This window comes from Chroicocephalus ridibundus, chromosome 9 (assembly GCF_963924245.1).
Source record: "Chroicocephalus ridibundus chromosome 9, bChrRid1.1, whole genome shotgun sequence".
NCBI classification, from domain to species: Eukaryota; Metazoa; Chordata; class Aves; order Charadriiformes; family Laridae; genus Chroicocephalus; species Chroicocephalus ridibundus.
The window spans coordinates 50,356,436-50,373,152 of record NC_086292.1 but is presented as its reverse complement, the minus strand read 5'-3'; the positions used below and the strand labels follow the sequence as shown (position 1 = coordinate 50,373,152).

General features: G+C 47.8%; 1 protein-coding gene across 2 annotated transcripts in view; it reads left to right on the top strand.

The window, feature by feature from the left end:
- The window catches only part of MAP1A (microtubule associated protein 1A), a 68,223-nt gene that overhangs the window by 46,559 nt on the left and 4,947 nt on the right, over nt 1-16,717 (top strand). For both annotated transcript variants that reach the window (XM_063345768.1, XM_063345769.1), the window contains 3 exons: nt 3,255-3,337; nt 3,984-4,124; nt 5,886-14,733. In XM_063345768.1, coding sequence (XP_063201838.1) covers nt 3,255-3,337; nt 3,984-4,124; nt 5,886-14,733 — 9,072 coding nt within the window. The remainder of the gene's footprint in view (nt 1-3,254; nt 3,338-3,983; nt 4,125-5,885; nt 14,734-16,717) is intronic.

Here is a 16,717-nt window from a genome sequence, read left to right as displayed (position 1 = left end):
CTGTGTGGAGGCAGCAGCCAGCAAAGGGCTCCTCAGGCCGATCGGCCCTTGGATTCCACGGCTCTGGGTGATGGGGATTCCTGCAGCCCAGCGCTCGCGCCTCAGCGTCGGGGGGTGCTGCTGCCCCAGCCTGGGGGGTGTCATGGGCACGTGTCGCCATCTCGCTCACAGTTTGCAGTTTGGCCTGGAATTTCTGTGTGGTTCTGCTTTATTGCTGAACTAAGCTGAAGGCGTTTTGGCATGCACAGTGATTTGGTGTTTCTGGAAACGGCCTGTCTGTGTGCCTGTGCTCTGTGTCCCTCTGAGAACCAACCACTGCAGCTGAAGAGAGGGAACCTGCCCAGCAGTGGGTGAGGAGCAAGGCTCTGGAGGGCGGCAGTGCTTCACACAGTCACAGAATCGCTGAATCGAAGGTTGGAAGGGGCCTTTGGAGACTGTCTAGTCCAATGCCACCTGCTAGAGCAGGTATCTCCGGGTGTCTTTGAATGTCTCCAAGGATGGATGCTCCACAGCCTCTTTGTACAACCTATTCCAGTGTTTGACCACCCTCAGAATAAAAAAGGTGTTTTCTTGTGTCCAGATAGAATTGCATGTGTCTTAATTTGTGCCTCTCACCTCTGGGCCTGTCACTGGGCACTGTGAGAAGGGAGTTTGGCGTCCTCTTCTTCGTTCCCTCTCATCAGGTATTTACACATACTGATAAGATCCCTCCCCCATCCCACACCTTTTCTCTTCCAGCCTAAACGCTCTCAGTGCGCCCAGTCTTGCCTCATGTGAAAATGCTTCAATGCCTTAATCTTCACGGCCCTTTGCAAGACTCAGTACTTCACCATTCCTACCCCCCATCTGCCAGCAGCTGCTGGCCCCACAGCCTGAGCCCTTCTCTTTCTTTCAGGGATGAAGGGGACAGCCCCTCGGGGGGGAGGATGCCAGCAGAATGCTAACCAGACACGCTTTGTTTGCCAGTCTCAGTGGTGACAGCTCAGCTGCTTGGGCTCCAGACACAGAAATGGCAAAGAGCAGCAGTATCGTCATGGCTGTTAGTCCTGCAGACAGGTTCTTCTCCCCGTAGCGCTGGTGTTGTCCACCCAGCGCTGCCCAGCCTGCAGCCCCCTGGCTGGTGTTGCCCCTGCAGCCCTTGGCACCTGGTGCCCGGAGGGACGCTCGCATGCTGGGCACCAGCGACCGCCCCGCGCCCGAGAGCCCTCCTTTGGTGCAGGGAAGAGGCTGCTGGTGTTGGCTCTACACACAGAGCCGTGCCCCGGCAACGCGGGCGACAGCCGCTGAAAGGTCTGTCTGGGGTGCAGGCAGCAAGGTGGCAGAAGTTGAAGCCTGGGGAATGGCATTGTTGGGGTTTCACTTTGTCCCAGACCTACTGCTGAAAAACAGGAGGCGATCGGTTCTGTCCTGGGCCGCGCGTGGGTGGGGGCGTGGGGTGAGCTGTGTGAAATCTGCACAGTGCATCGGTGGGGAAAGGAGGCACCTGGTGTTCGCTGCTGGGATCTAAGCAATGCCCAGGCATCAGCAATGCTATTACCGGGAGGATGGGTGGGGTTTTGCTTCTTTTGGCTGAGCGTGCCCCAGAACAAGTCCTGCCCCCCTGCACCTGCAGCACCTGCCACCCCCCGGGGCTCACCCGCAGCCTTCCCCTGCAGGGGCTGTCCCGGCCTCCCCCCTCCACGTCCCGCACTGCGTGGCAGAAAAGCCACTGAACTCAGTGCAAGTGTTTCCTTTGCAGAGTGATGGGTTTGTTTCAGTCTGGAGGGACCATTTTTAGACAAACGAAAAGAACACAAGTTCAGAAAGCAGCTAGAGATGCAGAGTAGAAATAGTTGTGCTGAGAGCTAAGAGCCACTTTCATTTTGGACTCAAAGTTGCCTTCTGGGCATATCTGTCTGGTTCATACATAATGGTTGGCAGCCAGAGTAACACATCCCAGTAAACTGAATTTGAGTAAAGCTATACTGAGTATTGGCCTTTCTCTGACTTCTTTCTTTTTGTGTCCTTTTGGTGTCTTTCTTTGAAATACCAGTTTGATCAAGCTATTTTAGAAGGATTGAGATCTGCCGAGAAAGCAGGGGTTGTGGAACAGAGAGGGTGGAAAGAACAACTTTGTCAGAGAGCCGCAGTTGTCTGTAAGATGAAAAATAGAAATAGATGTTGGTTTTCAGTGAAAATCTATGGTCTTCCAGTCTATATGAGGGGTCAAAGCCTATGAAAGATTTAAACCCTATAAATTATACATTCCAACAATTAAGTTCTAAGTGCCTGGCTTGTAGAGTGGGTGTAATGGCCAGAGGTAGGTATTGGCAAAGACCAGAATCCAAAAAGTTACATGCTGCCAGCAGTGTGCAGGGAAATGCTGCAGGAAGGTCCTGTACATCCTCCCGCTTCCCAGAGCTGCTGCTTGTGGGTGCACAACGATGGCCCCAGCCCTGCCTTTGAGCACGGCAGGCACTCACCGCTGTTCTCTCTAATGAGTTAATAGGGCCCAGGCATTATGTCAATATTTTGCCAAATATCCATGTAATGCCAAGCTGCTTTTTTGCACCCTCAGGCTCCTGCTTGCTCTTCTTTTGCCCTTGCCTTTTTGCCTAAATATATAGAGAGCAGAATCCTGTCTGGGCGCCTGTTTGTGACTCTCACAGGAGGGGAACAGGAGAACAAGCGTTCTTACTGTCTAGGTGGTTCCTATCGCAGCAGTTTACCTCCAGGACTGCAGGTCTGGATTAAAGGAAAACACTTTGTAAGAGAAAAAACGCATTAAGAATGTCAAGAGATTCGTTATTAGTGCTGCACTGCTCTAATGAAGGCTGAGTTGGCATGCACCAGCTGGCTCCTAAAGCCCTGTGGTGACTAAGGCTTGGAGAACATCCAAAGGTACCGCTCCGTGGTAGCTGCGATGAGGCGAGATACCTCTGTCTGGAGGGGACAGCTGGTCCGTGCCAGCGCTTATGGGGCATGGCTGTCCGGCACAAGCGAGCAGCTGGACGTGCCTGGTGCCACGGACTTCCGAACATGGTGGAGTTGAGTTGCAAATTGTGCTGACCCAGAAGTAGGGTTTTTTTTGCCTTGTTACTGAGAAGAGTTTGCTTCGGTTTATGAGACCCAGGTATTGAATTGGTTCTAGAATGCAAGTTGAAGCCTTGCAATCAAACCCATGCTGAAGTGGAATTTTTGAGGCTCAAACATCGGTAGGCAGATACTGTCCTAGCAGCTTCTCCCATCCTGTCTAATCCCTTGCCTCTCCCTAGGCCAAAGAACCCTCCACCACCGGAGCGATACCCTGGAGACAGTGATCCTGGTGAACCCCAATGTGGACAGCATCGTGTCTGAGGTAAGGACCAGATGCCAGCAGGTTTTTCTCCACACCAGCTCTCCTGCCCATGCTTGACATAGAGGTCACGATTGTCACACTTTGCATCTTCTGGAGAGTTGGAACATGCTGCCAGTCTGCTGCAAGGTGTGGTGACGGTGTTCTGGTCTTGCAGCAAGGTCTATGCAGTAACAGCTATTCTGTGGCAGAATTTGCTGCTAGACAAAGAAACACACGAGAGTGTCTGGTCTCTTGTGTGTTAGCCCTTTAAGAATGAGCTGCTTCCTGGAAGAGTCAGTGCCTTAGAATTGCCCGATTTTAAGGATTTCTCAGGAGCTTGTAGAGTTTCCTAGCAAACAAGGCAGAGGGCTTCTGAACTGTGAGCATTCTGGTTTGATGAGGGTCTAAATGCACTGACCTTTTCCGTGGCAGTGTAATAGCAAACATTTTCTCTTAGCATTGGCCTACTTTCTCAATGCGAATTATGATTTGACGTGGAGCTGTGTTGGGCAGGCAGTAGCATTGTCTTCCCTCTTCAATTTTATGTAGAAAATTTACATTTTGGCTATTTGTAAATAATACATAAGTATCGCCTGTCCATGTGATTGGGTTTCTGGGTGCTGGTGAGGAATGCAGATAACTTTTTGACTCTGTCTCATGCTAACAGGTCCGCTCACTGGTGTGTGATTCATCAGCCCACAAACTACTGATCTTCTGTGGTCAAAGCTCAGACCAGGAAGGAGACTTGATCCTGCAGACAGGGACCTTCACTTACCAGAAGTTTGCTGAGATACTTTCAGACCCAGAGGTGAGTGGGAGCAGTAAGCCAGCGTGTCCCCTCCTGGTCGCAGGGTGCGTGACAGAGCAGTGCAGCCTGCGCTACTCCTTCAGGTGGCAGATCCGCAGAGAGATGGGCTTGGAATCCAGCAAAACAATTGTTTTGTTGAATACCATAAATAATTCCTGTTATAGTCTCGGGCATCTTGCTTTGGCTCCCTGGCTTAAGTTTTCCAGGGTGGCAGGCACGGGCAATTCCACCTTTAAGTTCTCAGCTTGAAATAACCTTCTAGACTGGCTCTGCAGTGGGCAGAGCCTCAAAATTTCTTAAAGCAGGTCCTAAAATATCTGTGGGCAACTTGCAAAAAACAGCTAACAGAGGACATCATCACCCTGGTAAGAGTGTGAATTTCTCTTAATTTCACAGTCAGTCCATCAAGCGTAAGCTGTTCACAGGGTTTAGAGTGTTCATTAGGGGTGTGCAAAGATGACAAGGGGATGATTAAATGCTGATTAAGTAACTACATGATGATGAAATAACTACAAATGTTGTTATTTAATCATAGAATTGCAGAATCATTCAGGTTGGAAGGGCACTTGAGAGGTCTGCAGCCCAAGCTCCTGCATAGAGCAGTGGCAGCACTGAATTTGGACAAGATTGCTCAGGGCTTTGTCCAGTGGGCTCTTGAAAACCTTATAGGGCCTCTGAACCTCTACTCCAGTGCTTATTATCTTAGCTAAGTGTACTATAGCTTTCCTCAGAGGGTTTAAACTCCCTTTCCATTGGCACTCATTGCCAATACGGGTATGCTGCTCCAGTTTTTGATAGGCCCTACTTCCACTGATCGTTGTGTGCCAGATGTTTAGAACGTCTCTGTCTGACTGAACATGCAGTTGCTGCAGGAATGGCTAGGTGATATTTTGACAATTGATATCATTGTTGCTGTAATTACATCAGCAAATCTGCCCACCTTCATTTATTTTAGGCTGATTGTTCTCATTTATTTCTGGTGCCCATTTATTGGGACACTAACTAGTCAACTAAGGGGTGTCTAAGCAAGAGAACACAGTGTAAACAAGTGTACTCATCTCATTCCAGATGGTACTTGGGAAGTCTGAGGTTTAATCCTTCTTTGCTCGGGATATGTTCAGCATAGCTTTAAGGAGCCTTGGAAATCATATCGACCTTAGTTCTACTTATTAATCATGTAGCATGTCCCCGATCCTGTACGTATGTCAGAGATGGAGTCACGACTTTCAAAATAGGGCCCAGGAAAGAAAATGAATCTGAATAAAAAAGAAAGTCCAATGGCACTAAAACTGCACGAAATGCTACATGATTGTTCACTGGCCAGTGAGCGAGGATAAGCTCAGGCAATGGTGCTTAGCACTGAAAAGGGTATCTCAGGGTTAGAGTTCACAAATCAAAAAGAAACTGCTACTTTTGAGCCCAAGCCAGGGACTGATGTTCCCAGGTTAAATAGGAAGACGTAAGGAAAGAGGACAAGGTGGTTCCTGCTTTTGTTTTCTTTCTTGAGGTCACCGTGTGCTCCCAACAGTCAGGACGCATAACAGCTCATCAACAGTGAGAACTGCAGAGGAGAGCAGGGCGAGGCCCACGCATCTATTTGCAACAGGCTTTTGGACTATTTAATCTATCCCCAGTGTTTTCTGTCAGTAAAGTGGTTATGGTGTCTTCAGTATTTCTGCATTAACTGGCTATTTTTTTTTAAGTGCTGAATTGGTCTCAGAGCTCTCTTTGACCTTTATTTGTCTGTGCTTGTCTCATTAGGTCACCCAGATTCTTAGCAACACTGATTCAGATATCAAGGCCTCCCTTACTGTCTCGTGCTTGGGAGAAGGAGACTGGAGCAACCTTGGGCATCCTCGATTTCAGGAAATTATTGATCTGAAACTGAATCCTGATCCAGTTCTGCCAGAAATGGATGGGGTGTCTGAGTTTGCAGAGTATGTCTCTGAGACAGTTGACGTGCCGTCTCCATTTGATCTCCTGGAGCCACCCACCTCAGGGGGCTTTTTGAAGCTTTCTAAACCCTGCTGCTACATATTCCCTGGGGGAAGAGGTGATTCTGCTCTCTTTGCTGTCAATGGGTTTAACATCCTTGTGGATGGTGGCTCAGACAGGAAATCTTGCTTCTGGAAGCTGGTAAGGCACCTGGATAGGATTGACTCAATCCTGCTCACCCACATCGGTGCAGACAACCTGCCTGGCATCAATGGGCTGCTGCAGAGGAAAGTTGCTGAGCAAGAGGAGGAACAGTCCCAGGGCTCTACCAACTACAGTGACTGGATGAAGAACCTAATTTCTCCTGAGCTAGGGGTGGTTTTTTTTAATGTTCCTGAAAAACTGAAGATGCCTGAATCATCCATGAAAGTGAAGAGGAGCATCGAAGAAGCTTGTCTGACGCTGCAGTATCTCAACAGACTGGGCATTAAATCAGAGCCTCTCTACAGGGTGGTGAGCAGCACCATTGAACCTATCACACTTTTCCACAAAATGGGAGTGGGTAAGCTGGACATGTATATACTGAATCCTGTCAAGGACAGTAAAGAAATGCAGTTTCTAATGCAGAAATGGGCTGGTAATAGTAAAGCAAAGACTGGCATAATTCTCGCAAGTGGGAAAGAAGGTGAAATTTCTGTTCCCTATCTCACGTCCATCACAGCCCTAGTGGTGTGGCTTCCGGCGAGCCCAACAGAGAAAATTGTAAGGGTTTTGTTTCCTGGAAATGCTCCTCAAAATAAGATACTGGAAGGTCTTGAGAAACTCAAGCACCTGGATTTTCTGAGGTACCCAGTGGCTACTCAGAAAGATATCACTTCTGGAATACCTCCACCTGTGCTGAAGCAGACCAAAATTAAACAAAGAACGGACAGTAAAGAGAGTCTTAAGTCTTCCCCCAAGCCATCTGTGACAAAGCAAGCTAAGAAAGAAGAGGCAGTTGAGGAGGGGATTAAGGAGGTAAAACCAGAAGTCATAAAGGATGCTAAAACTGAGAAAAAGGTTAAAGAACACTCGGAGAAAATTCCTGAGAAACCTGTTAAACATGAAAAGATAAAGACAGAAACAACTGATGCTCTCAAAGCTGAGAAAAGAAAATTAGCAAAGGACAAGGTTGGAAAAAAACATCTCAAAGAGAAAGTATCTAAACTGGAAGAGAAGAAAGACAAAGAAAAGAAAGAGATTAAGAAGGAGAAAAAGGACTTAAAAAAAGATGATGGAAAGAAAGAGGAAAAAAAAGATTCAAAGAAAGAGGATAAAAAGAAAGAAACCAAACCAGAGCCCAAAAAACTTTCTAAACCAGACTTAAAACCATTTACTCCAGAAGTAAGGAAAACATTATACAAGGCAAAAGTTCCAGGCAGACTTAAAACTGAGAAGATTAAAGTCAAACCTGAAAAGGAAGTGCCTGCTGACCTGAAGATGTCACCAATGGAGAAGGCACCTGTACAGGAGCCAGGAGAGGCTTCCATAGCTGAACAGAGGTTAGTCCTGTCTTCACCAGAAGATCTCACAAAGGACTTTGAGGAACTGAAGCATGAGGAGAAAGGGGCCTTGCAGGTGACTCGAGAAATGTCTGATATTGAGGTTAGTGATAAGATAACGAGAGTACCTGAAACAGAGATAAAAGACTCTGCTGACATGATTGCTCAGAGTTGCATTGAAGTGGATCTTATTTTGAAAACAAACATTCCTGATCAGGAAATAACTACTATCGATATGGAAAAAGAATCACCAGCAGAGGAAAAGGCAGTCCATCAGCTAGAACTGAGAGCAGGTCGTGCTGAAAAAATAGATGAAAGAACAACAATAGATAAAAATCGTGACATAAGACACTGGGAGGGAAAAGCTGAGCAGGACAAGGAAGTTCAGCTGTTTCCAGATGAGGAACAGATACCATCACAGATAGACCTCTTAGCAAAAGGCGTTTGGTCATCAGCGTTCAGAGAGGATGAAAAGGAGGAAGAGGAAAAAATCTTTTTGGACAGAAAACAGAGGGAAGCAGAAGCAAAGACTTCTGAAAAATATACTGAAGGGAGAGAGGCACATGAAGAGGGTGAGAAGGAAAAGAGGGAAGATGTGATAGAAAAGGCAGAACTGGAAGAAACGGAAGAGCAGCCCATGAAGGCAGAGGAGAAGGTGGAAAAAAATAGAGAATTCTATGAGCTGAATGAGGATGAGAGGGAGGACAAAATATTTGCCACGACAGAAAAGGAAAAAGAATTTGGTGACATGAGCGAGAAAAACAAGTTACTTGGAAAGGACGTAACAAAGGAAGAGTCATATCTGAGCAGTCTGCCAGTCCCACCAGGAGCCACAGCAGAACATGTTTCATATATCCAAGATGAAACTATCCCAGGCTACTCAGAAACAGAGCAGACCATTTCTGATGAAGAAATACACGATGAGCAGGAAGAGAGGATCCCACACTTGAAGTATGATGTCAATGCCTATGACATTTCTGTTCCTGACCACCCAGCCTCTTTCGAAGCAATACATGGAATACAGGCCATGCCTACAGCTGACCTTTCAGCCAAGGGCTATGCTGGCCAGGAGTCTGAAATCCTGGCATATCCCACAAACATTGTGGCAGCACCTCTAGCTGAGGAGGAACATATATCCTCAGCTACCTCCATTACGGAATGCGATAAGCTTTCATCTTTTGCAACCTCAGTAGCAGAAGATCAATCTGTTGCATCTATAACAGCGCCACAAACAGAAGAGACTGGGAAAAGCTCTTTACTTCTAGACACAGTAAACAGCATGCCCTCCTCTCGGACTGAAGCAACCCAAGGTCTCGACTATGTTCCTTCTGCTGGCACAATCTCTCCCACATCATCCTTGGAGGAAGACAAATGTTTTAAATCTCCACCCCCTGAAGATTTCCATGCATTAGCAGAAGGAGAGAGAAAACCGGAAGCTCAAAAGAAGGATCTTCATGAAGAGGCAGAAGATGAAGAGGAAGAAGAAGATGGAACTCCAAATATTGAAATGCCTGGGAAACTTAGAGGGCATTACACTGTCCCCATGTTTGCTCATCAAGGATGTCCTGATAATGTGTTAATTGGCGTTCCCACAGAAATGATGCAAACTTCTGGTCTGCCGTTATCCACTGAAGAAACACCGTTTTCCCAGGTTGACTCTGCAGAGGCTGAAGAACGATGCATGAGTCCTGATGACAGTACAGTCAAAATGGCCTCTCCCACCCCATCTGGCCCCACTAGTGCAGGACACACACCTTTCCACCAGTCTCCAGTGGAGGAAAAACTAGAAACAGTAGATTCAGATCTATTTGAAAAACAAACGGATGCTGCTGACAAGAAATCGGAAGGCCAAACTTCCATTGTGGTGAAGGACGCCAAGGGTGAACCTCTCAGAGAAGATGAGGTATCTGCAGCTAAATACAGAGATGAAAAAGAAGAGCCTGGACCTGTACATCACAAACTGGACTTAGGCAGTGATGTTCCAGTGCCCCTGGGGGAGGAGGTGCAGGAACCACCGGTGGGGAAGGAGGAGCTGCCCTGGCTCTCCTACCACAAGCAGGACACAGTGGTGATAGGGGAGGAGGAGGAGTGTCCCGTGCTGCCGCATCCCAGCACAGATGTGTTTCTGGAGCCAGAAAAAGAGCAAGGAACTAAAACCACGGCAGAAAGTTTAATGGGATTTTCAAAACACTTTGAACCATCCTCTACCACAGAAGCATCTCTAGGAAGTATGGTTCCTCCACAGTTCACAAGCCAAAGCAAGTCTGAAAGTGACAAGTCTTCACAATTGTCACCAGATGACACCAAATCACTTTCTTTTACAGAAGAAAGTATTGGTAAAGAAAAATCCTCAGATATTTCTGTTAAGGGAGTGACTACTGAAGAAAGAAAACTGCCATATTTCACAGGAGAGGCCTCAGAAGAAGAAAAATCTTCTCATGTTTCCATTAAAGACATTTCTCCAGAAGAGACCAAATCCATTTCTCTCACTGAGAGTCCCAGCAAGGAAATATCTTCAGACCTTTTTGTCAGAGGAATTTCTCCAGAAGACATCAAATCTCTTAGTTTCACAGAAGAGATACCTGCAAAAGAAAAAACTATGCCTGACTTCACTGACAAATTCACTTCAGAAGCTGTGAAATCCATGGACTTCATAGAGCAGAGCCCACCTACATATGAAAAATCACTGAAAATTTCTGCCAAAGAACTCACAAAAGAAGTGTCAAAATCTCTTCCTTGCCCAGAAAGTAGCCCAGTTAAAGACATGTCACCCGGAGACACTTCAACTGAAGAAATGTCTCCAGATGACAGCAGTTTATTTTCTGCAGCAGAAAAGGGCCCATTTAGGGGAAGAACTGCAGGCTTGGACTCTCAGGAGGTATCTCCAGATGCGAAGGACTTAGACTTTACTGAATCTAGCCCAACTGAGGATAAAACATTTTCACACATTCCTGCTGAAGGTGTAAAATCTTGCAGGTTCAAGGAAGCTCAAGAAGAAAAATCTCCAGAAATGGAAGACTTTTACGTGAAAGATTCAAGTTATGAGAAGAAGGTGTGGTTTCCAGAAGAGGTGGAGGAGATCCCTGTTCAGGGAAGGCGGCAGAGATATGATAAAGAGAGAGAGAGCACATTCTTGGACGAGGTACCAGAATATGAGACAAAAGCCCTTCCTAAAGTGGGAGAGGAGGAGATCCTATCTCCTGCAGTGCCTGGCAGTTGCGCCTGGAGAAGAACAGAAAGTGAAGCATGGGCCTCTGCGTATGGGTATCTTCAGGAAGGAAGAGAGACTGGAAGAGGAGGGCAGTTACCCAGTGAGGAGGATGAGGATCTCCATCATGCTGAAGACAAACCTGTGCTACTGCAAGCAGAATGTTTAAAGATGGAATCACGTGATTACAAAGAAGACACACAGAAGAGTGCCAAACCTACATCAGAAACAAAGAAAGTGGAAACAGTTCCTGCTGACATCACTCTCCCAGAAAGAACACAAATGGAAAGTTCTCTTCTGTCTTCTCAATATGTCTCTGGTGAGGAAAATCAGGCCAAAGCATTAACTGGAAACAAAGAAAGGCAAGAGTTGCTCTTGACATCTAAGCAAGATTACTCCTACTTAGATGATGAGGAGAAAGCTGTCCTAGATATCTATGCAAAGTCACTAGACCAAGCACTGACGGCATCTCCCCTGTCTGTAATGGCTACCACTCTGGAAAAGGAGATGGACACAACACCAGAAAGAGAAAGGCCTTACAAGTTAGATCAGTGCAAGCCACCTTTATGGGAAGAAGTCCCATCAAAGGACACAGAGAAGAAATCAGACATCAGTGGTTTGTATCAGGAAATAGACTACAAATACAAGTCAGATAGAAAGCAGGAGGATGACTGCAAATCCAGTGAGCGTCTTTACGACTCTATGGGAAGGAAAGAGCAGACGGCAGCAGCATCTGCTCTGTTGCAATCTACAGGATGGGCAGAACACCCAGCAGCATCCCCAGAAGAAAGCGCTGTGGTGTCAGGACAGCATCCACGCTCCCCTCTAGGACAAGGCCCTTGTCAAAAAAGCAGTGCTGCCATGGGCCATGCTGAGGCCGTGGGTTCTGCCAGCCGAGCGGCATATCCTCCAGAGACCTATTCCAGGAGCTCCCCTGAGCCTTACTCCTATGAGGAAGGGGTCTGCAGACCCAGAGGTGATGACAGTCCTACAGGACAAGAGCAAGAAGAAAGAGAACCAACTCCCTACCCTGATGAAAGAAGTTTCAAGTATGCTGACATCTATGAGAAGATAATTGTGTCTGGAGCTGGACCCTCTCCCTTCACAGCCAAAGGTGCGGACAGCCCAGGTCACACCGACAAGGTGCCAGCAGCAGCACTGATCGCTCAAAAAGATCAAAGTTTTCATGTCTCTGCAAAGGAGGAAGAGTCCTGCCTTTATACCTCTGCTGAGAAGGAGTTGTCATCTCCAGCATCCCCTAGAGATAAAGCAGATTCAGCCTTTGACTATACAGATGTCCGTGAAAGATACTCACCCTTGTCTGAAACAGATAAGTCTCGGATATCCAAAGGACAGGAAAAACCGAAGGTGTCTTCTGCTTTGCCAGAAGAACTGGACTCTCAACTGCATCCATCATCTGCAAGCACAGCATTCGCCTCTCCCACAGACATGACTGACACGTTTTACCAAGAAAAATCAGCTGCCTGTATTGATGCTGCTTATCCAGATGAGAACATCATTTTGTCTAGCCAGGAGCAGGTATCTCTGTCCCTGAAATCTGAAAGCCCAATTCCCAAAGATACATACTATGAGAAAGCAGGTCGAGGGGAAGAAAGCATGAGTGACTCAGAGTTAGAAAAAGGCGCTAAGGAGAAATCCGAAAAGGAGTCTAAACTGCACAGCCCTGTTGAAGCTGCAGGCGCAGTCTATGCACACATCTCAGCCATGGACAAGTTCCAGGTGTCAGAACCCCTTCTGCAAAGCAAGCGTCAGGAGTCCGTCTCACCTGGTTCCACTGCTTCTTCACCTTCTGATCCAGGCTGGAAAGAGGAATACGGAAGTAGGAAAACTGCATCAGCCGCTCTTGTGGGGACGTATGTTCCTGGTTATGGTGACCTGCCGGACACAGGCAGAGATGAGCAGGCTTCAGAAATGTGCCATTTAACACACGATTCTTCGCAAAAGAGAGAGCTTGCTGAAAAATCCGCAAAGGAATCCCATTTCTGTGTAACAGATTATCCAAGTGCGGCGGTGGTCTCAGAGTGCCAAGAGCAAGCCATGTACTTGAAATCTGCTTCTGGAAATCAGAAAGAGGGATACAAAAAGGGCCCAACAGTAGAGGGCAGAGTGATGGAGAGCTCTTCTGGATTTGAATGCTCCCTGCTAGGAAAGAGTGAAACAGCCAGTATGTTCAGACATGAGCAAACCTCAGCAAGCCATTTAGGGAATATCTCTCTTCCTTTAATGGTTCCTTGTGCTTTGCCTTCAGACCAGGGGAAGAAAGATGAGTACTTGGAGGTTTCTGAGAAAATCAGCAGCCTCGACTCATCCTTTACTAAATTCTCACTGCTGAGTCCATATGAAGAAGACAAGTTGTTCTCCAAAGCTGTGGAAAGAGAGTCTGTGCCCCAACAGCAGCTGAAAGATGACTCTTCCAGCCTGTCAGAGGAACCTTCATCTGAAGCTACCACTCCTGTGATACAGACTACAGCAGAAAGTTTCTACTCCCATATGCTTTCCACACACGCAGGTGCAGGAGCAGAACCAGGTACCAGGAGTCTTTGGGATGTGTCTCCGCAGATTCCAGATAACGCTGTGAAAACACACACAGCTGAAACCAAAGACTTTGTGTTTGCCGAAGAACATGGTTCTCCGTTCGTAAGTGGCATGGGTGACAGCGTTTCGCCATGCAGAAAGGAGAGCCAGAGTTCACAGCCTGCACCGTTGTCTGCAAAGAAACAGCAGCCCTGTGTAAGCAGTCCAGAGCAGAAGGCACCGTTTGCAGAACAGCTGATGACACTGACACCTCTCCCTGATGTATTGACATCATTTCCTCATCATCAGTGTGAAGATGAAACCACAGCCAATGGTCCAACAGAGGTGAGCACCAGTCTGCAAGCTTTCCAAAGTACATACCATGCAGCAGAGGCAAAAGATGAAAAAACCTGTCCTGATTCTGACAGCGGTTTTTCTCCATGCGCAGGCAAAACGGACACAGAGAGGCAGAGCCGTCCTTCCTCTCTGATGTCCCCTGAACACAGTTTCCAGCCCTTTTTCCCTGATGTGCAGAGGGGTGGAAAAACAGAGGACCATGGAGATGCTTCCCATGAGATGGAGCCACATTTAGGAGGCAGTTTTGATTGTGGACAGAAATTTTCCTCATGTGAATACAAGCACAGGAAGGGAGAGCTCTCTCCCTCATTCATCAACCCGAGCCCTCATGAGCTCTCTGAAGACAGTGACCTCTCACAGGAGGATGGTCATCCTTCAGTGCAAGGGAGACCACCCCATACTGGTAGTAGCCCCATGCAAAGTGCCACAGTGGAGGAAACCCCTCCGACATCAGTGAGTGATTCTGGAACCTCTCAGTCAGACTCGGATGTCCCGCCTGAGACAGAAGAATGTCCGTCCATCACAGCAGATGCCAACATGGACTCAGATGAAGATGCTGATTTCCTGCCAGTGGACAAAGCTGTTGGGAATGCTCATCATGCCAGTTCTAGGTCCAGCCATGATCCTCAGCCTGTTCCAATGGTAGATCCCCATCCCCACCCTCCTCATCCTGATGTCTGCATGGTAGACCCTGATATGTTGGTAAATGAGCAAAGCATGAGCAGAACTGACAAAATTTCCAAGAAGGACATAAAAGAAAAGAACAAAGGTGTGAGGAAGCCTTTGAGCAAACCCAAATCTTCCTCACCTGCCCGGAAACTAGATGCGAAAGGGAAACGGTCACCCACTCCTGTGAAACAGCCATCAGACAAATCTCCAAAATCTGTCACTGCCAAAAAAGAAAGAGATGGAGGAGAGAAGCCCAAACCACGTAGTGCGCTGGTGCAGCCTCCTCACGCAGAGGATGAGTTATCCCGGAGTAGTCACAGCAACCCTGGCAAGAGCCTTGTTAATGGCATCAAAACAAACCCCGGTAAGAAATTCTTCCTTAAGCATGCGTTTTCTCTTTAGGTCCAACACAGAGAAGCAGCGCTGGGTTAAACGTAGCAAACCAGGGAACAGGACTTCCCAGTCGGGCATAAAAAGTTATAAGCAGTGATAAGGTAGAGAGGTTTTCACAGAAATCACTTAAAAATCTCAAAGCCTTGAGGAAAACTCTCAACTTCTGTAGAGATGAATGCAGCCACCTCTAAAGGGAGACAGACCTGTGAGACCTAATTCAGAACTTTATAGGCCAAGATTCAGTGCCAGCCAGGGGCTACATCTGTGGAGTACGTCTGTAGGTATTTAGAGGCGGGTGCTGTCAAAGAAGTGCCAGCAGCTGAAGGACAAAATATGTGGGTGTTCTAAAAAGAGGTGGCAACTTCTCGGCCTGTGAGTGGGGTGAGTGCATTGCACTGGACTGAGTTAAAGCTGTGGTTTAGAACAGCAGGACACTGCCACGATCAGGTATGTCCTTTCCTCTGAAATGTTAATCAGGGATGGAATGGGAACAGCTCCCACATCTGAGCTCCGCACCCAGGGCAGTCTGGCTGTGGGAAACTAAGGCCTTCTCTTTTTCCTAAATAAAGGTGTGAAACAGGGACTCAGCCTCGCGTGTCTGTACAGCCCATGGCCTCTTGGTAGGTGTTCACACCGAGACCAGTGCTCTACTGGTATCCTACCAGTTAGTATCGGTATTAGCTGATACAGTATTGCGGCATTGCCATGCCTGTGCTGAGAGCCCGTAGTGCCAGGCACAGAGCAAATACTGCTCCATGTCACCGAGGCTGAGTGAAAGACAAGAGCCAGCAGGGGGGTAGTCCCAGGGAGAATGGGGAAAACTGGAACTCAGCTGGTGTGCTGTGGTCTCAGCAGATGCGTGGCAAAGAGATGGCGTAGTAGGAGAAGTGGGGGAAGGTTTGCGGAGGTGAGAGCAGCTGAAGGGGAAGACCTGGAAAGAGCCTCTGTGCTGCAAATACAACTCGGGGGGAGGGGGGGCAAACTGGTGTCACTGAGAGATGGTGTCACTGTCATCAAGGGCGATGGACCAGGCAAGCGTCTAATGAAGGCTCTGGTCTGCTCAGAGCAGGGGGGAGTGGGAGGAAAGCAGGGATGGAGCGGTGCGGTGGTCACAGCGCCAGGCCAGGGAACGTGAGTGAAGAGGGGCTGGGTGGGTGTTCACGAACAGCTGCTGAGCACATCGGGTGCATCCAGAGACAGCCTTTACTGGGGTTTTAGTACAGTGTCTGCACGTCTTAGAGGTGCTGCACAGAAAGGACGGGCAGGATGCAGTGCCTGGACAGGCCAGTCTGAAGGGAGGGTTGAGGCGAGGATACGGGGTGTAGAGGTTGTGCACGGAGCAGTGCTGGGGGTTGCCCAAATCAAACTTGGGATGAGGGCAAGACATCCATAAGACTGGCTGAGACAGGTAGGGAATTTTTTGCTTGTGTAGCAGCTAGGCTACAAGTTGTCCGTGCTAGTAGTTAGTGGCTTTTTGCTCACAGAGGAGACTACCCAGAGACCGTGTATGTGAGGAAAGAGAGGACAGAGGCCTCTCTCGTTCCACAGGGAGCAGGAGGGAGAGAAGAGACGGTCCTTCGGGGGGGGGGTGTATATGCGCATATATTGCTGAGCGTAACAACTCTAGTTTGACCATCTCTCATCTCATAAATGTAAGCAGCAGCAAATGAAGAAAAGAGGTACAAAAGGTTGATAGGAAAGAGCAATAGAGTCCTTAGAATAGCAGCAGTTCACAGGGGTGGCAGAAAGCCAGGATGGAGCTTCCAGAAGGACTACTGTAATATCCTGGGATAGCATATAAAGGCCATCAGAGCAGGTTTCTTTAGCAAATGGAGGTTATTAAACAACAAAAATAAGGACTAAATATTGGCTGGGACGACAACTCTGCAAAAGCTAATAATGGAGATTTTTTGATTCCCTTCCCCAGGAAAGGCTTCTGAGCCTAAAGCCTTCCA